We start from the raw sequence: 21998 nt of genomic DNA, 5'->3' as shown, positions 1-21998 counted from the left end.
ATCTTCTACTACAAGTAGCACAACATCGTCAACTTCTTCTCCATCTACTAGCAGTACCACTTCCTCTACCACAAGCAGCAGTTCCTCGCCTACTTCCAGTAGTACCATATCATCTACTTCCTCACCAACTACCAGTTCAACAACTTCCTCGTCTACCAGCAGCACTACATCTTCTACTTCGTCACCAACTACGAGCAGTACGACATCATCTAGCACAAGTAGCACGTCTTCACCAACTAGCTCTTCCACATCAAGCAGCACCACTTCGTCAACATCTTCTCCTACAACAAGTAGTACTTCCTCTCCCACCACATCAACCACAACAAGCAGCACAACTTCATCTACATCATCACCTACTACCAGTAGCACAACTTCGTCGACCACATCTTCCACTTCCAGTCATTCAACTTCCAGTACTTCTTCTCATTCTACTTCTAGTACAAGCTCTCACTCAACCAGTAGCACTTCTTCACCCACAACATCTTCCACAACTAGTAGCACAACTTCATCAACTTCTTCACCTACCACTAGCAGCACAACATCATCAAGTTCTTCGTCTACAACTAGCAGCACAACTTCTTCAACATCATCGCCAACTACCAGCAGTACCTCCTCATCGACAACATCATCTACTTCATCCCCAACCACTAGCAGCACATCCTCTCCGACAACATCATCCACTACAAGCAGCACGACCTCGTCAACTTCTTCGCCTACAACAAGTAGCTCCACATCATCCACTACCAGCAGTACATCTTCTCCAACAACATCATCTACTTCTAGCAGCACAACTTCATCAACATCATCACCAACGTCATCCTCCACAACGAGCAGCACTACTTCATCGACATCGTCTCCTACAACAAGTAGTACTTCCTCTCCCACTTCATCTTCTACTACAAGTAGCACAACATCGTCAACTTCTTCTCCATCTACTAGCAGTACCACTTCCTCTACCACAAGCAGCAGTTCCTCGCCTACTTCCAGTAGTACCACATCATCTACTTCCTCACCAACTACCAGTTCAACAACTTCCTCGTCTACCAGCAGCACTACATCTTCTACTTCGTCACCAACTACGAGCAGTACGACATCATCTAGCACAAGTAGCACGTCTTCACCAACTAGCTCTTCCACATCAAGCAGCACCACTTCGTCAACATCTTCTCCTACAACAAGTAGTACTTCCTCTCCCACCACATCATCCACAACAAGCAGCACAACTTCATCTACATCATCACCTACTACCAGTAGCACAACTTCGTCGACCACATCTTCCACTTCCAGTCATTCAACTTCCAGTACTTCTTCTCATTCTACTTCTAGTACAAGCTCTCACTCAACCAGTAGCACCTCTTCACCCACAACATCTTCCACAACTAGTAGCACAACTTCATCAACTTCTTCACCTACCACTAGCAGCACAACATCATCAAGTTCTTCGTCTACAACTAGCAGCACAACTTCTTCAACATCATCGCCAACTACCAGCAGTACCTCCTCATCGACAACATCATCTACTTCATCCCCAACCACTAGCAGCACATCCTCTCCGACAACATCATCCACTACAAGCAGCACGACCTCGTCAACTTCTTCGCCTACAACAAGTAGCTCCACATCATCCACTACCAGCAATACATCTTCTCCAACAACATCATCTACTTCTAGCAGCACAACTTCATCAACATCATCACCAACGTCATCCTCCACAACGAGCAGCACTACCTCATCGACATCGTCTCCTACAACAAGTAGTACTTCCTCTCCCACTTCATCTTCTACTACAAGTAGCACAACATCGTCAACTTCTTCTCCATCTACTAGCAGTACCACTTCCTCTACCACAAGCAGCAGTTCATCGCCTACTTCCAGTAGTACCACATCATCTACTTCCTCACCAACTACCAGTTCAACAACTTCCTCGTCTACCAGCAGCACTACATCTTCTACTTCGTCACCAACTACGAGCAGTACGACATCATCTAGCACAAGTAGCACGTCTTCACCAACTAGCTCTTCCACATCAAGCAGCACCACTTCGTCAACATCTTCTCCTACAACAAGTAGTACTTCCTCTCCCACCACATCATCCACAACAAGCAGCACAACTTCATCTACATCATCACCTACTACCAGTAGCACAACTTCGTCGACCACATCTTCCACTTCCAGTCATTCAACTTCCAGTACTTCTTCTCATTCTACTTCTAGTACAAGCTCTCACTCAACCAGTAGCACCTATTCACCCACAACATCTTCCACAACTAGTAGCACAACTTCATCAACTTCTTCACCTACCACTAGCAGCACAACTTCATCGACTTCTTCACCTACCACTAGCAGCACAACATCATCAACATCATCGCCAACTACCAGCAGTACCTCCTCATCGACAACATCATCTACTTCATCCCCAACCACTAGCAGCACATCCTCTCCGACAACATCATCCACTACAAGCAGCACGACCTCGTCAACTTCTTCGCCTACAACAAGTAGCTCCACATCATCCACTACCAGCAGTACATCTTCTCCAACAACATCATCTACTTCTAGCAGCACAACTTCATCAACATCATCACCAACGTCATCCTCCACAACGAGCAGCACTACTTCATCGACATCGTCTCCTACAACAAGTAGTACTTCCTCTCCCACTTCATCTTCTACTACAAGTAGCACAACATCGTCAACTTCTTCTCCATCTACTAGCAGTACCACTTCCTCTACCACAAGCAGCAGTTCCTCGCCTACTTCCAGTAGTACCACATCATCTACTTCCTCACCAACTACCAGTTCAACAACTTCCTCGTCTACCAGCAGCACTACATCTTCTACTTCGTCACCAACTACGAGCAGTACGACATCATCTAGCACAAGTAGCACGTCTTCACCAACTAGCTCTTCCACATCAAGCAGCACCACTTCGTCAACATCTTCTCCTACAACAAGTAGTACTTCCTCTCCCACCACATCATCCACAACAAGCAGCACAACTTCATCTACATCATCACCTACTACCAGTAGCACAACTTCGTCGACCACATCTTCCACTTCCAGTCATTCAACTTCCAGTACTTCTTCTCATTCTACTTCTAGTACAAGCTCTCACTCAACCAGTAGCACCTCTTCACCCACAACATCTTCCACAACTAGTAGCACAACTTCATCAACTTCTTCACCTACCACTAGCAGCACAACTTCATCGACTTCTTCACCTACCACTAGCAGCACAACATCATCAACATCATCGCCAACTACCAGCAGTACCTCCTCATCGACAACATCATCTACTTCATCCCCAACCACTAGCAGCACATCCTCTCCGACAACATCATCCACTACAAGCAGCACGACCTCGTCAACTTCTTCGCCTACAACAAGTAGCTCCACATTATCCACTACCAGCAGTACATCTTCTCCAACAACATCATCTACTTCTAGCAGCACAACTTCATCAACATCATCACCAACGTCATCCTCCACAACGAGCAGCACTACTTCATCGGCATCGTCTCCTACAACAAGTAGTACTTCCTCTCCCACTTCATCTTCTACTACAAGTAGCACAACATCGTCAACTTCTTCTCCATCTACTAGCAGTACCACTTCCTCTACCACAAGCAGCAGTTCCTCGCCTACTTCCAGTAGTACCACATCATCTACTTCCTCACCAACTACCAGTTCAACAACTTCCTCGTCTACCAGCAGCACTACATCTTCTACTTCGTCACCAACTACGAGCAGTACGACATCATCTAGCACAAGTAGCACGTCTTCACCAACTAGCTCTTCCACATCAAGCAGCACCACTTCGTCAACATCTTCTCCTACAACAAGTAGTACTTCCTCTCCCACCACATCATCCACAACAAGCAGCACAACTTCATCTACATCATCACCTACTACCAGTAGCACAACTTCGTCGACCACATCTTCCACTTCCAGTCATTCAACTTCCAGTACTTCTTCTCATTCTAGTTCTAGTACAAGCTCTCACTCAACCAGTAGCACCTCTTCACCCACAACATCTTCCACAACTAGTAGCACAACTTCATCAACTTCTTCACCTACCACTAGCAGCACAACATCATCAAGTTCTTCGTCTACAACTAGCAGCACAACTTCTTCAACATCATCGCCAACTACCAGCAGTACCTCCTCATCGACAACATCATCTACTTCATCCCCAACCACTAGCAGCACATCCTCTCCGACAACATCATCCACTACAAGCAGCACGACCTCGTCAACTTCTTCGCCTACAACAAGTAGCTCCACATCATCCACTACCAGCAGTACATCTTCTCCAACAACATCATCTACTTCTAGCAGCACAACTTCATCAACATCATCACCAACGTCATCCTCCACAACGAGCAGCACTACTTCATCGACATCGTCTCCTACAACAAGTAGTACTTCCTCTCCCACTTCATCTTCTACTACAAGTAGCACAACATCGTCAACTTCTTCTCCATCTACTAGCAGTACCACTTCCTCTACCACAAGCAGCAGTTCCTCGCCTACTTCCAGTAGTACCACATCATCTACTTCCTCACCAACTACCAGTTCAACAACTTCCTCGTCTACCAGCAGCACTACATCTTCTACTTCGTCACCAACTACGAGCAGTACGACATCATCTAGCACAAGTAGCACGTCTTCACCAACTAGCTCTTCCACATCAAGCAGCACCACTTCGTCAACATCTTCTCCTACAACAAGTAGTACTTCCTCTCCCACCACATCATCCACAACAAGCAGCACAACTTCATCTACATCATCACCTACTACCAGTAGCACAACTTCGTCGACCACATCTTCCACTTCCAGTCATTCAACTTCCAGTACTTCTTCTCATTCTACTTCTAGTACAAGCTCTCACTCAACCAGTAGCACCTCTTCACCCACAACATCTTCCACAACTAGTAGCACAACTTCATCAACTTCTTCACCTACCACTAGCAGCACAACTTCATCGACTTCTTCACCTACCACTAGCAGCACAACATCATCAACATCATCGCCAACTACCAGCAGTACCTCCTCATCGACAACATCATCTACTTCATCCCCAACCACTAGCAGCACATCCTCTCCGACAACATCATCCACTACAAGCAGCACGACCTCGTCAACTTCTTCGCCTACAACAAGTAGCTCCACATCATCCACTACCAGCAGTACATCTTCTCCAACAACATCATCTACTTCTAGCAGCACAACTTCATCAATATCATCACCAACGTCATCCTCCACAACGAGCAGCACTACTTCATCGACATCGTCTCCTACAACAAGTAGTACCTCCTCTCCCACTTCATCTTCTACTACAAGTAGCACAACATCGTCAACTTCTTCTCCATCTACTAGCAGTACCACTTCCTCTACCACAAGCAGCAGTTCCTCGCCTACTTCCAGTAGTACCACATCATCTACTTCCTCACCAACTACCAGTTCAACAACTTCCTCGTCTACCAGCAGCACTACATCTTCTACTTCGTCACCAACTACGAGCAGTACGACATCATCTAGCACAAGTAGCACGTCTTCACCAACTAGCTCTTCCACATCAAGCAGCACCACTTCGTCAACATCTTCTCCTACAACAAGTAGTACTTCCTCTCCCACCACATCATCCACAACAAGCAGCACAACTTCATCTACATCATCACCTACTACCAGTAGCACAACTTCGTCGACCACATCTTCCACTTCCAGTCATTCAACTTCCAGTACTTCTTCTCATTCTACTTCTAGTACAAGCTCTCACTCAACCAGTAGCACCTCTTCACCCACAACATCTTCCACAACTAGTAGCACAACTTCATCAACTTCTTCACCTACCACTAGCAGCACAACTTCATCGACTTCTTCACCTACCACTAGCAGCACAACATCATCAACATCATCGCCAACTACCAGCAGTACCTCCTCATCGACAACATCATCTACTTCATCCCCAACCACTAGCAGCACATCCTCTCCGACAACATCATCTACTACAAGCAGCACGACCTCGTCAACTTCTTCGCCTACAACAAGTAGCTCCACATCATCCACTACCAGCAGTACATCTTCTCCAACAACATCATCTACTTCTAGCAGCACAACTTCATCAATATCATCACCAACGTCATCCTCCACAACGAGCAGCACTACTTCATCGACATCGTCTCCTACAACAAGTAGTACCTCCTCTCCCACTTCATCTTCAACTACAAGTAGCACAACATCGTCAACTTCTTCTCCATCTACTAGCAGTACCACTTCCTCTACCACAAGCAGCAGTTCCTCGCCTACTTCCAGTAGTACCACATCATCTACTTCCTCACCAACTACCAGTTCAACAACTTCCTCGTCTACCAGCAGCACTACATCTTCTACTTCGTCACCAACTACGAGCAGTACGACATCATCTAGCACAAGTAGCACGTCTTCACCAACTAGCTCTTCCACATCAAGCAGCACCACTTCGTCAACATCTTCTCCTACAACAAGTAGTACTTCCTCTCCCACCACATCATCCACAACAAGCAGCACAACTTCATCTACATCATCACCTACTACCAGTAGCACAACTTCGTCGACCACATCTTACACTTCCAGTCATTCAACTTCCAGTACTTCTTCTCATTCTACTTCTAGTACAAGCTCTCACTCAACCAGTAGCACCTCTTCACCCACAACATCTTCCACAACTAGTAGCACAACTTCATCAACTTCTTCACCTACCACTAGCAGCACAACTTCATCGACTTCTTCACCTACCACTAGCAGCACAACATCATCAACATCATCGCCAACTACCAGCAGTACCTCCTCATCGACAACATCATCTACTTCATCCCCAACCACTAGCAGCACATCCTCTCCGACAACATCATCTACTACAAGCAGCACGACCTCGTCAACTTCTTCGCCTACAACAAGTAGCTCCACATCATCCACTACCAGCAGTACATCTTCTCCAACAACATCATCTACTTCTAGCAGCACAACTTCATCAATATCATCACCAACGTCATCCTCCACAACGAGCAGCACTACTTCATCGACATCGTCTCCTACAACAAGTAGTACCTCCTCTCCCACTTCATCTTCAACTACAAGTAGCACAACATCGTCAACTTCTTCTCCATCTACTAGCAGTACCACTTCCTCTACCACAAGCAGCAGTTCCTCGCCTACTTCCAGTAGTACCACATCATCTACTTCCTCACCAACTACCAGTTCAACAACTTCCTCGTCTACCAGCAGCACTACATCTTCTACTTCGTCACCAACTACGAGCAGTACGACATCATCTAGCACAAGTAGCACGTCTTCACCAACTAGCTCTTCCACATCAAGCAGCACCACTTCGTCAACATCTTCTCCTACAACAAGTAGTACTTCCTCTCCCACCACATCATCCACAACAAGCAGCACAACTTCATCTACATCATCACCTACTACCAGTAGCACAACTTCGTCGACCACATCTTCCACTTCCAGTCATTCAACTTCCAGTACTTCTTCTCATTCTACTTCTAGTACAAGCTCTCACTCAACCAGTAGCACCTCTTCACCCACAACATCTTCCACAACTAGTAGCACAACTTCATCAACTTCTTCACCTACCACTAGCAGCACAACTTCATCGACTTCTTCACCTACCACTAGCAGCACAACATCATCAACATCATCGCCAACTACCAGCAGTACCTCCTCATCGACAACATCATCTACTTCATCCCCAACCACTAGCAACACATCCTCTCCGACAACATCATCTACTACAAGCAGCACGACCTCGTCAACTTCTTCGCCTACAACAAGTAGCTCCACATCATCCACTACCAGCAGTACATCTTCTCCAACAACATCATCTACTTCTAGCAGCACAACTTCATCAATATCATCACCAACGTCATCCTCCACAACGAGCAGCACTACTTCATCGACATCGTCTCCTACAACAAGTAGTACTTCCTCTCCCACTTCATCTTCTACTACAAGTAGCACAACATCGTCAACTTCTTCTCCATCTACTAGCAGTACCACTTCCTCTACCACAAGCAGCAGTTCCTCGCCTACTTCCAGTAGTACCACATCATCTACTTCCTCACCAACTACCAGTTCAACAACTTCCTCGTCTACCAGCAGCACTACATCTTCAACTTCGTCACCAACTACGAGCAGTACGACATCATCTAGCACAAGTAGCACGTCTTCGCCAACTAGCTCTTCCACATCAAGCAGCACCACTTCGTCAACATCTTCTCCTACAACAAGTAGTACTTCCTCTCCCACCACATCATCCACAACAAGCAGCACAACTTCATCTACATCATCACCTACTACCAGTAGCACAACTTCGTCGACCACATCTTCCACTTCCAGTCATTCAACTTCCAGTACTTCTTCTCATTCTACTTCTAGTACAAGCTCTCACTCAACCAGTAGCACCTCTTCACCCACAACATCTTCCACAACTAGTAGCACAACTTCATCAACTTCTTCACCTACCACTAGCAGCACAACATCATCAAGTTCTTCGTCTACAACTAGCAGCACAACTTCTTCAACATCATCGCCAACTACCAGCAGTACCTCCTCATCGACAACATCATCTACTTCATCCCCAACCACTAGCAGCTCATCCTCTCCGACAACATCATCCACTACAAGCAGCACGACCTCGTCAACTTCTTCGCCTACAACAAGTAGCTCCACATCATCCACTACCAGCAGTACATCTTCTGCAACAACTTCATCAACATCATCACCAACGTCATCCTCCACAACGAGCAGCACTATTTCATCGACGTCGTCTCCTACAACAAGCAGCACGTCTTCATCTATAACTTCATCAACAACGAGCAGCACTAGAGGCCCAATTACACCTGGAGGTACCTGTTTGATATTTTCAGAGGCTAGTTTTCGAGACAATATTTGTCAATTATTCCCCCCAGATTTTTTTGAAGGCTGTAGAAATGAGGTAAGTTAAAACGACACCGAAAAGTGAGCGTTTTTTCATGGTACCACTTTTTAGAAAAAATGGTTGAGTAGTTTTGGAGAAAACTATTTTCTATAAGAAAAAAGAAAAACATTTTGCGAAGCGTCTCAAAAATAAAATAAAAAAAAAACAGAAAAAACCTGATGCCAATATGTTTTTTTTTTCAAAATATTTGTTTTTATCAACCAGGATCTTCATCAACAACAAGCAGCACTTCTTCGCCTACATCCAGCAGCACATCTTCATCTATAACTTCATCAACAACAAGCAGCACTAGAGGCCCAATTACAGCTGGAGGTACCTGTTTGATGTTTTTGAACTTTTTGTGCTGATGCGGCATGAAATGGTCAATTAAGAAAATCAAAAGTTGATCTTGCAGAAAAAACCTGGTTGCTTTTCCAGTGAAATTTTTTTTGAGAATTTCGGAATTTTTCCAAGGACATTGTTCTTACAAAGTATAAGGTGTAGCAGTTTTTGCTCGAAGTCTTCCCACAACCTGTTGCCTTGATAAACACTTCGATATCAAATTCGACTGGGTAGTTTTTGAGATTTTTCAAGTTTCAAAAAACGGACAGGCCATTAAAGACTGGACTTCTCTGAGCGCCATAACCTTTTGTATAAAAAATCGAACGCAGCTGCTTATACAGCAGGGGAGGTTCTCTCAACCCTTTCTTTTGATTGAACCCAATATCTCATGTTTTAGTTGGTAGTTTTCGTGATAAGTCATGTTTCAAAAAACAGTCCAGAAATCAAACTCAAGATTTCACAAAAAGTACATCTACATCTTTTCAACACAAAACTAGGCTTAGCCGCTGATGCACAGAAACTTCCCAAAGCCCGTTTTCTCTATTGAACCCATAACTAAAAAAACTTCAAAAACACAAAAACTTACAAAAAACGACCAAAAAGTCAAAATTTAGACTTTTTGAAGGCCAAACTTTTGTGAATAAATACTAGGGCTTAGCTGCTAATGCAGTGGAGCTTCACGCAACCTATTTTTTTGATTGAATTCAAAATTGCTTCATTCATTCCCTGTTTTTTCGGTTGATGCAAAAATCTCAGATTTTGGATGGTATTTTTTGAGAAAAGTTCACACGTTTCAAAAAACTGTCAAAAGTCACAAATTTGACCTTTCCGAGGGCGTATTTTTTTTTGTTAAAAATTTTGAGCGTAGCCGCTTTTGCAACGGAGCTTTCTTCAACTCGTTCTTTCTATTGAAAACAAAATCTCAATTTGGAAATGTTTTTTTTTCTTGGAAAACCCAAATAGTTTGAAAAACGATCAAAAAATCAAAACTTTGACTCTTCCGAGGATCATTGTTTTACGTGTAAGAATTGATTTTAAAATCTCAGATTTAGGAGGGTAGTTACTGCGAAAAATCAGTTCAGAAAAATTCGAAAAATTGTGGAAAAAAGCGAAAATTTAACTTTTCTGAGGGCTATAACTTTTGTGTTAAAAAAATTGGGCGTATCTGTTTGCGAAGGGGAGCTCCTAGCAGCCTATTTTTTCTATCGAATTCAAAATCTGGTTTAGGAGGGTAATTTTTGAGACCGTAGGGTAATTTTTGAGACGGTCAAAAAAGTCGGAAAAATAGACTTTTCCGAGGTCCAGAACTTTTCGTTTTAAAAAAAATGGACGGAGCCGCTTATGCAAAAGAGAGTTCCACAACCCGTTCTATCCACTGAACTCAAAAAGTCAGGTTTTAGAGGCTAGTTTTCGAGAAAACAAGTCCGAAAATATGTGTCAATTATTCCTCCCACAGACTTTTTTGAAGGCTGTAGAAAATGGGCCCAGCGGATTATGCAGGCAGACGCAAGAAGGGTCGGACTTTTCATAGTTCCACTTTTAAAAAAAAACTATTTTCTTTGAGAAAAGTGAGAACATTTTGCAGAGCGTTTCAAAAAAATAATTAATTGAAAAAACCGTATACCAATTTTTTTTCTTCATAATATCTGTTTTCATCAAACAGGAACTTCATCAACAACAAGCAGCACTTCTTCGCCTACATCAAGCAGCACCACGTCTTCAACTACATCTTCTACCACGAGTAGCACAACTAGTCAAGAATATTGTAACTCCTGGGGAGATCGTCATGATATTCGAGGTTAGTCTTGTTTTTTTTCGACTATCAAAAATGCAGCTCGTCCTCCATTCCAGTACAATTTTAGACATTACAATAACAATTTAGACAGCAAGTGAGGTGAATCAATAAAATCGAAAGGCTCCGAATTTAAGTATTGCGCCGAACCATCAAAACGAAAAAGAAAATCGAACAGAAAAACCTGTAGATTTAGATTAGATAGCACTATTTACTAAAATTATCTGCAAAAATCATGCTGTAGCCGGGTAAAGAAACAGTTCTCGCTCAAGATGATTAGTTTAAAACAAAGCCAACAGATGGTTGGTAATGTGTAGAAAAGTTCAGAGAAACCAAAAAAAGTGATTGAAAAATTTGCAATTATTCATGATTTGCACTTTTCAACAAAGAAGCGAAGCTGAGCTTCATATCACTTGCGATACAACACAAGCATAAAAAAAAACACGTCAAAAAACAAATATGTTGAAAAAATCTAAAGAAACCAAAGCTATGGGCCCAGTAAAACTTGAACGTGGCTGTTTGATATTTGTTTTACTTATGCTGGATGAAATGAAAAAATTCAGAACTTTGACGTTGCCCGAAAACTTAGTTGATTCTCTACTAGAATAAGCAAGAGGATTGAATTTTTTTAAAGAAACATATCCCAAATACCAAAAAATTTTCTCGCAAAAAATACGGAGCCGCCGCTTCTGTAGGAAAATTTTTGCAACAGGCTCTTTTGATTGAACCCTTCAACTCAAATTTGATAAGATAGTTTCTATCAAAATCAAAAAGTTTCTGAAAAACGGTCAAAGTTCAAAAACTTGACTTTCCGAAGTTTATCATTTCATTTCTACAATGAGAAGGTGGTAGCCGCGTAAACATGGAATAATACCAAAACCGGATTTCTCGATTGAACCTGAAAACTTAACCCAAGAATTGGCTAAGCAGTTATCGAGAAATGTTAAAAATTTTCAAAAATGGTCAAAAATCAAAAAATGATTGTTCTGCAAATAACATCTTTTTGTTTAAAAATAATTGGGTGTAGCCGCTTGAGCAGAAGATATTCACACAATCTGTTGTTTCGATTCAAGGCAAAAACTCAAGATTCTAGCGTTCCGTTTTCCAAAAAAGTCAAGACGGTACTGAAACCAATTATTAACTTTTCCGAGGACCATGATTTTTAAGATAAAAAATTGAACGCAGCCGCTATGCAGGTGAGTTTCCCAGAACGTATTCTAACCATTGAATCTAAAATATCAGATTTGGGAGCGCAGAAAACGAAAAAAAAATCTAAAAATGTGGGTGAAACCTTACCCCCACAGACATTTCGAAGGCTGCAGACAGTAAGGTAAAGTACAGAGAGACAAGCGGACTGTGCAGGCACGCAGGCGCTCTTATGACTGATACGCTTTTTTGAATTTCGGTAGAAAAGTTCTCTACTGAAAGCGTCTCAAAAAAGTAAAAAAAAAACCAATCCCATACATTTTCATAATTTCTGATTTTGTCGAACAAGATTTTTTCAAAATATAACTTGACTAAGCCAATACAACATCAACCAACACCATTTAGTTGAAAAAAAAATCACTTAAAAAAACTATTTAAAATCAGACGTGGTCAAATGACAAATTACAGAACTTTCAATTATAGTGTAAAAAAATTATAATCAAAATAAAATCCATGCTTCACAACATAGGTTGATAAACACTAGTAAAGATAATAAAAATGATATTTAAAAAACACGGAAAATGAACCGACAGAAATTAGGCCTAAAACCACAAATCCGAAAAAAATCAATATTTTCTCAATAAACTCATTTAAAAAAATAACTGCTGCCCCAAACGTACTCCACCTACTAACTTAACTAATTAAATGAGGTACTTTTATTTGAGTTTTTAAGAAATTGAGCATCTCTTGAAATTTATTGTTCCTAAATTGACCATTCTGTGACGAAATTTATTTTCAGGAGAAAAAAGTCTAGTACCGGGTAGCAATACCCTTGCTTATCGGATTGCAATACCCTAGCGTAATAAAATTATTCTAATTAGATAAAACTGGATAAAGGTAGTTTTTTTTCGTTTCACTGCTTTGATTGATCTGTTTTTTCTATCAAAAAATAGGTCAATCAAAACTAGGATCTTTCAATGTAGTCAAAATAGCATCTGTACTAATATAGGAGAGCTCGCAAAATCAATTTGGCCAACCTAAAAAAGAGAGGTAAAATCTCTACAACATCCTAGATCCGCTCTCTCCTGGAGAAAAGTCTAAATTCAATTCTTGCTGAACTTAAAACATCCAAAATCGATCCGCGAAAAAGCAAACGAAAGCATGAACAATTTTCAAGACTTTTTTCTTTAAAAAAAGCAAACGAAAATAAAATGAAAAAAAAAAAAAACATCAAAACCTTTTTAAGTGACAATCACTTCGTTCTCTTACGTTTAAGAACAGCTGAAGTTTTTGCAGCCCATCAAGTAGGACCTTTTTGTCTATTTTCAAACGTAACTACTATTCATTAACGATATGCACTTACCAACTCGAATGGAGAAAACTGGTCTTAAAACAATGCCACCTACCATATACGGAAAACTTCATTACTCCGAAAACACTAAAAAAACTAGTCGACAAAAAATTGATTGCAAAATGCTGCCATTAACAATATATTTTTTCAACTAGGACAATTGACTAGTAAACATAGCAATAACAAAGCCGACAACACATGAGCAGACATCAATTCAACCAAAAAAAAATCAATAAAAAACCTGATTTTCGGAAAAATCTAAGTCCACTTTCTCACATACTTCAGGAAAATATTCGCTCTACGATGCAATATCAAGCCACAAAACCGATAATACATAAGCCGAAACATTTGAAGCCGGTTTGTTGAAAAATAGCGTAAGACAATTTTTAAGACAGCGGATAAGCAAACAAAGCTCTTATCACTTGCAATACCACAATATAGCCAACAGACAGTAGGAAAAGAGTCCATAAACGCAAAAAAGTAAACAAAAAACAGAAAAAAATGACTTCGGAAGTTTAAAGCAAAAGATTGATGCCCTTAAAGCTTTTTGAATTTCTAGTACTATTTATGAATGACACTTTTCTGGTAACTTTTTTGTTCCACTGGGAAACCTGAAAGTGAAATTCCACTTTCGAAACTAGAAATCGTTCAGACTTTTCGTAATCATTACACTTGCTGTTCAATAGCGGAGTTTGCCTTCCTTTTAACAAAGGAAATGAAGTGAATTTCACAAAAAATCGTAAGTCAAACCCCGCAGATAAGTAAATTTGAGCCTGTACAAATTTTAAGACTGTTCCTGAAGAAAAAATCATAAGCATCTATAAAAGAGTCTAAGCTATGTTCATCGACTCTTGATAACAAAAACATTGCAAGCAAGACAGGAAAGGAAAGAAGACCCAGTAAGTCCAGAAAGAAAATGAAAAAAAAATCGAGAAAACCACAATTAAAAAAATGTTGTCTGGCATGATGTTTTATTTGCACAAAACACAAAAGGAAAGAAAATCGACGGAGTTTGATGAAAATTCACAACCAATTATCGCGCGGGAACTGAGCCGATAAAACTTGGATAAAATCCCGTAGAGCCGAAAACAAAATTGTTTTCATGATAAATGTGTACTAAAGAAAATTAGGTAGCTAAGCCGATAAATTATACGCCGAACTCGTTTTGTTTTAAGCGAAAAAAAAACAAGAAAGCAAAATTTAAACTGTAAGAGTTAATCAAAATATTAGAATCCACTACAATGAAAATTGCGTTCAACAAAAAAATTATCTTAGATATGGCAATTAAGCCGATAAAAAATAAGGAGACAAATAAAAGGCCGACAATTTTTTTAACACAGGCGAAGCTACGCTCGTACTAAGGTTCGTACTAATACACTAGCTTCGCAAGTGTAAACACGGAGTATTTCCCGTTTAAAAAAGTTAGGTCCTGGTCACCAGGACCTATGTCGTCTCAGCCGCATTATTTACCTCTGGACTAAAAAGTACGGGACATTAATTAAAACATTGAAATCATTTTGAACCAAGATACCAAGAGTGATTCTGTTAAACAATTTGCTCTAACCCAAAAAAGTCTCTATTCCGATTTGATAACGCTCTCAAGTCGCAAGCGTAAATATAACGAAAATTAAAACGCAGACACGCCCTAAATATGTCTTTTGATTGACGCAAGTACGGATTGGAAGATCAACTAAAAATGGAGATGGTTTTTACGGGAGAAGAGTGTAGTAACGGTTACAATACCCTTGCTTATCGCAAGGGTTAAAATACAGAAAAATGAGGGTAGTTTGAGGTGCTGTTGTGTTATTCACTAGAGTGGGGCAGCTGGTCCGAATGGAGTGAGTGTTCAGCCGGCACCTGTGGTCTGATTGGGGTGCAGAAGAGAGTGCGGGAATGCAACATCAAGTTCGAGGAGAACGTTCACTTCTGTGACGGCAGAGACCAGGAGCACCGCACCTGCAACAGGGACAGTGAGCTGTGCCAGGACGACACTACTGACCCATGTGAGTGTGTTGCTGAACACGATATAGCACAGTAGTAATCAACTAAGATATGCACCAAAATTGTTCATGGCAATGACTTAATAAAAACCAAGTATTTTTTCAAATTCATAGGCACCTGGTATGCAACTCACGGCAGGGTTTTGCTTCTGTGGGGGTGCAAAAAGCAAGCATAATGAATCGGGATAGAAGAACATTAAGAAATGTGAATAGAAAACCCCAGTCGAGGTCGCGATTTTATGTTCAGACCTTTACAGTCCAATTAAATTTAATTTCCGACCGGAAAATTAAGACCCTAGCGACGACACATTCTGAACATAGTGCCAAGCAAAGTCTACTAAAAAACCTCAAAGCTGATAGTTTTTGTTTTCGATAACCTGAGCTTCTCAATGATTTCACTACGCTCGAGCAATCGATGTCGGTTAAAAGTTGAAACAAAAGAATTTTACCTGAATAATTATTGAGCGATAGATTTATTACTATCCGATACACTATCTAACTGTGCAGGCGGCCTGGACATGAGTAGGAGCAATGTGACTAGACACTGTGGCACCACCTGCTCCTCCCTCGGCTCAGACTTCTACTGCAACCCATATGACATCACCTCCGTAGACGCAGAGCACTTGGCCGATGACGAAGACTACTCTCACTCCTGCAGGTATCTATCTAATCTATCTACACCCTCGTGAAATGCAAAACAGCTATCTCGGTTTTCCATGCGAAAAAAATCAGCATAACTTTTATTTAAAAAAAAAACAGCTGTTCGCACTCAATCTCTCATTAGGCAGACTACAAGTTGCTATTGGATAAATGGTTCCAACAGCTTAAATTGAGATTCAAGAGTCTTCTTTGCAATCAATTGCAGAAACTGACGAACCAGTTCCGTTAAAACTCAGTTATATCCTCGTAGAAAAAAATTGAAATGACATCAGTACTATGGAGTCGGCGAATATTGTACTGTCATGAAAACGATGCTCACATTCTCAATTGCTCTAATATAATGATTGTTTGTGTGTAGCTGTGCACCCCCGATGGTGTTCGATGAATTGACTAGTTCGTGTGTGATGGCGGACGAGTGTCAATGCTGGGACAGCGAGTGTGACGACTACGTGGATGGCACTGACCAGGGCACATGTTGTCCAGGAAGAACATGGTTAGTGGCTAGTACTGTCGCTGCATTAAAACAAGATAACAATCATAGATCAATATTTATAATCCGGATCCGATGCATCAGATAGATACATCATACACATAGCACGGTGAGCTACCCAACAAAAACCCAACAAAAATTAGACGAAAACCGTAATTCGAAAGATTTGTCTCGAATGAATTTTGTTTACAGGAAACGCATGTCGAGACATACGATTGGTAGCAGTAGATTAGCATCGAAACAAACCTTGTTTCGATTGCAAAGCCGAGAAGGCTTGGGTATACGCCCATTGAGCCGAAAAAATCATCGTCACAATAAAATTAAAAACTTTTATCGTCATTCAATCGACGCAATATGCGTCAATATAAAATTACCCGAACCTGTTTAAGCAGAAGACTGAGAAGAATAAGCATTTTAAGAAGAATAAGCATTTTAATCTTAAAAAAAACAAAAGAAAAGAAATAAAATTTTGGAGTTGGCTGGCAACTAATATAAACAAAAGATTCAAACAGAAAGGTAATTGAGTGTCAACGGTAATAGGTCCGAGTTGACTTTTCTGCAGATTTGATTTTTTTGCGATTGTACTTTGTTTTTCGTTTTTATGTTTACTTCATTGTTACATTTGGCAAACTCCAATATCGAGCAGCAAAAGTACAAATTCGCAAAAAATGTCAATGACTTCTAGTTTCAAAGTCTAAAAGCTTTCGAAAAACCCAGGGAAATTTTAAAAAAAGGTAATTATTGATCCAGTTTTTTCTAATTGGGATAACCTTAAGAAAAAAGCCAATTATAAACAATTCTTGGAATTCAAGAGGCTTTAAGGCTATCTAGTTTTTACTTTGAAACTAGAAAAACAAATCAGTTATTTTCGGTTTTTCTGACATTGTTAACTGCCAGTGGTCTATGCTTTAAAATGCAGAAAAGCTCAAATTGTGTATGAGTCACCGACATATTCCAGTCAAAAAAATTCTTACCCATTTGTAAGAAAAACTGTTCACGGCGAAAATGTAAAAATGTTTGCGGAAAAAATGAGTAGTACCCCATTACAAGACACTTGCTCACACAAGTTCAATAGAATGGCCAGATTCTATATTTTCACCCGCAATTGCAAATTAGTAAGTCCCAATTCATTTAACCCCCGGAAAAATTTAATTTTATTATTAAGTAACTTTTTCATAAAAATCTTGTTCCTTGAGAGCCGTCTCTAGAGCGATTAAGAATTATCCGAAAAATAAAAAGGCAACACATTAACGAGACCAAATATTTTTTCTCACTTTAAACTGGAACGATTTCTTTGTCTGATTATCTCGCCCGAAGTAGAAAATAAAGAGACATTGTTAGAAAACTGAAAACATAAATTGACAATTTTTAAACCCCCATGATGCAAAGATCAAATGTCAAAATGATTGCAGAAGAAAAAGATCGCAGGTCGAATATTCTAATTCTCAATTCATAAAATCGATATGTTTTAGAATTAAAAACGCTTTAACATATCAACAGCAAAAATGGTTATTTCCATTTATGTTTTTGAGTTTTTGAATATAAAGTTTAGAAAAAATGATTTGTATACTCGAATGGATTCATTGTGCTTTGTGTTGTGCAGCTCGTGTGTGAATGGACAACTGTCCTGTGTGGGCCACTGCCCCATCAACTGTGTGGCCACAGAGTGGAGTGAGTGGACCCAGTGCAACTCAGACTGCATCCGGGAGAGGGAGAGGTACTCTATTAGACACATATTAAAACACGTAGAAATATGAGACACAAACAATTTTCATCCCGTCATAAACATACTCTTCAAAACTTTTCAAAGATTGTAATAAACAAACTATCAGGGGTTGTTGGGAAATAAACGCCTGTATGCACAATTTGTTGAATCACCTTCTTTTTCAATAACTAAGTGAACATGTGTCTTGTTTTGTGATGTTTGACTGTTAGATGTATCATTCGACATGCGAACTATGGGGGAGCTGGTTGCAGTGGAGGGGAGAAGGAGGAGGAGGAGTGCTACCACGACACTGACAACTGCAAGGCCTGCTACTACACCAACTCCACAGGGGACACCATCATGTACAGGGAGAACGATGTGGTCTACGACGACCAGTGCTACAACTACATCTGCTCAAACAACCACACCCTCAAGGTACATACACGCACACAAGCACACACACACACACACACACACACACACACACACACACACACACATGTTATACACATTAACATAGTAACATATTAAGGAAGTCAAGACGAGCAACTAATCATAAATGAATCACCCATTAAACCAAATCAAATCAAATCAAATTACAAAACGCCAACTAGAAAAAAAATCGTTCAAAAATATCACAGTTAGAAGTGATTGAGAGAACAAAACTGTAAAATCAGACATTTATGGTTCCCGTTGTATTAAATTAGGATGTGAAAAACTGATAGCTGTATCTTTATTTTTTCAAAGATTTAATAACATCGCCAAGGCTTAATAACCTTATTAAGACTTGAGGAGTCTTCGCCTTTCAACCAATAGGCCGGTAGTTTGAGGCCCACCATGATTTCGAGCCTGTTGCTTGAGGACGATGTCACATTAACCAGCCAAGAAAAAAAATGTGTTTCAATCTTAACTAAGGGCACAACAACGATTCTCCGTGAATAGTTGAATAGCCGCATGTTGTTCCTTCTTCAGCGGATAAATCTTGATAAATAAAAGCTTAATATTATTGGATCAATAAATAGCTGACTGAATAAAATGAACTTTGCACAGGAGATGAAGTGCGTGGATGGCCCGTCTAAGCAGGAGGACTGTGCCCCAGGTCAGATTTACATGCCTCCAGAGGATATGCAGGACGCCATCGACAACGACTGCTGTGGAAAGTGTGTGCCCACTCCATGCCAGACGAAAGAAAACTTCGTCAACATCACCGTCGAGAGTAAGAATTGAGCCATCTCGAAATGAAAAATAAAAAAAATCGAAGATTAATTAAATGCGTGCCACAAAAAAACGACCGCTTTGATCAAGATGGTAGCAATTACTTATCGCTTATACTTACTTTTCCTTAACATTCGACACATCAATGCAATACTCCGAATATCAACAACAAACAGTTTTTGGAATCAGTAACAGAAATAAAGCTTCAACAAAGAACTGAATAATTGTTCCGACCATTTCAAATATGAGGAGCTTTGCATTCGGGTGTTTACGTTTTCTTTTGTTTTCTACCTAAAATAAGCTACCAAAAATGATCATCGGAGAGAGTTGAGAGATATATAATTTTAAAGCCCTTAAAGTCGTGATTCGAGCGACCTTAAAATTTTTTCCCAGTGTCGAGAAAAACCGGTTTGAAGCTTTTCGTTTTAATTCGCGCGAATAAAGCGAGAGAATGCTTACTATAGCTTATTTAAATGGCTTGATCGGTTGAAGCTTAAACTAAAACCTAAAAAATTTAATTTTATTCGAGTAACGTGAGTTTTTTCGAGTATTTTAGTATTTTTCGTTTTTCTAGTCAACAAATTTACAAATAAATTTACAAAAATTGTTTGTCAATTTGCTTTTTTACTATGACTGTCGAATAATCCTTTTTTCGTTCAGCTCCTTTTATCACACCACGCCGAAACAAAACGACACTAATTTGAAAAATCTCTTTTGCATTTTTAAGACTATGGTCGGATCATTCTGTGCTACTTGCACAGTAACCGGCTATCCTTATTTTTGTTTAGTTTTCTTTTAAATAATTAACCGTCAGCTGAACCATATAAGCTTTCACGATCTTCAGAACTTGAATAAGTACCATTGGTAATTTTTAATTTCAGCCTGCGTTCCGGCTGTCGTGGACATCGGACAATGTCTCGGGGCTTGCCCTTACTCTGCCGAGATAGCCTCTGAACTGCCGACCAAACTGGCAGACTTCGACAAGGCAGGAGTCCTGATGCACCACTTGTGCGAGTGCTGTTTCGGAGAAATCGGGGAAAAGGCATTCCCTCTGCAGTGCGATGATGGACTGCACTACGTTAATATCAAGTACCTTCACAGCTGCAAATGTACTCAATGTGTAGATGAAGTGGTGGAAGAATTTCTAGGGGAGAGCGGGTTCGCAGTCAATTCGCTCGTCTAACAGAACATCTTCACACCAAATATTAACTCCAAACGACAAACGGGAACCAACGGACGACCGATGTTACGGACGACTATGGCTATAAACTCCTAAGGCACTTAAAATAGCATTGATCATCACCTCAAAAAAAAACAAAAAAAATTCAAATTGGTGAAGGGAGAAGGAAAGAGTGGAAAGGAGAAATAAGACCCGAAATAGGATAATATAGAGATCGATGCCGGTGCTCAAATCAATTCAAATCTGCAAACAAAGTTTTTCAATCTAGCTGCATTGTAGCAACAATTATAGAACGTTCAGATAAAACTTTAGCTAAGTTAAAAAAACATTTGTACGACTAGTGGCTCCAGGAAGTTTCCGGAAATTTATTAACCAGTAAAGTTCGTAAATTAATTAGCATAAAAGTGTTCATCTGGTTAGTTTTTTGCTCTAAGTTACCAATAGACAACTTTGCCTTCTCAGATTTATAACACGCGAAGCGTTGCTATAACAGCGACACAAAAATGAATGATTATGGTGAAAAAAAATTTCAGAACAAAATTTAGTTTAATTCGCAAAGTGGAACAAAGAGCTAAAATTCCAAATGAAAAACTATTCATTGTCGAAGACTCCAATGCCACATCTTCCACGAAATTGATAAGAAAAAAGAAAATATTAACTTAGAAGAATGAAAAAAGACTCTTGAAATAATGTAATATGACGATGCTTCCCGATGATACAAAAAACTGCGCATAGCAATATCTAAAATTGAAATTAAAGAGAAGATTGCTGGTAGCATGAATTACATGCGCCTATCAATGATAGGCCATATCAAGGAACTTCGAATAAGAAAAATGAAATTGATTTTTGAAATTTTACAAATAATTTAGGCAAAAAACAGTTATCCGAAAACATGTTGATTATTCTTTCAGTTCTTTGTAGTTATCGGCCTAATCGAAACCATATTCCGTATTCCGAATACACATAACAAAAGTCTTATAGAAATCAATCAGAAATTTAACTTCGACAAGTATTTATCGGTATGGCAAAAGTTTCGGCTCAATTCGGAAAATTTTTGCTCAATTTTTTAAGGGTATTGGAGATTGGGTGAAACAATACGCCATTCCAAAACAACGTTCCGCCTTCTGGAGTTAAACTGATCAAGAT

General features: G+C 40.1%; 2 protein-coding genes across 5 annotated transcripts in view; one reads left to right on the top strand and one right to left on the bottom strand.

Moving 5' to 3' along the window:
- LOC134842571 (echinoderm microtubule-associated protein-like 2) overlaps nucleotides 1-21998 on the bottom strand; it is a 242525-nt gene that overhangs the window by 153551 nt on the left and 66976 nt on the right. The window lies entirely within an intron of this gene.
- Nucleotides 2-21098, top strand: LOC134841690 (uncharacterized; the record flags this gene model as incomplete). The annotated part of the gene is made up of 10 exons (XM_063857725.1): nucleotides 2-8900; nucleotides 9197-9304; nucleotides 10977-11111; nucleotides 15417-15605; nucleotides 16110-16260; nucleotides 16621-16755; nucleotides 18356-18469; nucleotides 18688-18892; nucleotides 19508-19673; nucleotides 20554-21098. Coding segments are annotated over 10 exons (10404 nt in total), but the record flags the coding sequence as incomplete, so codon positions are not given.

This window comes from Symsagittifera roscoffensis, chromosome 3 (genome assembly GCF_963678635.1).
Source record: "Symsagittifera roscoffensis chromosome 3, txSymRosc1.1, whole genome shotgun sequence".
NCBI lineage: Eukaryota > Metazoa > Xenacoelomorpha > Acoela > Convolutidae > Symsagittifera > Symsagittifera roscoffensis.
Note: the sequence above shows the minus strand (reverse complement) of the source record. Positions and strands in the feature narration are given on the sequence as shown.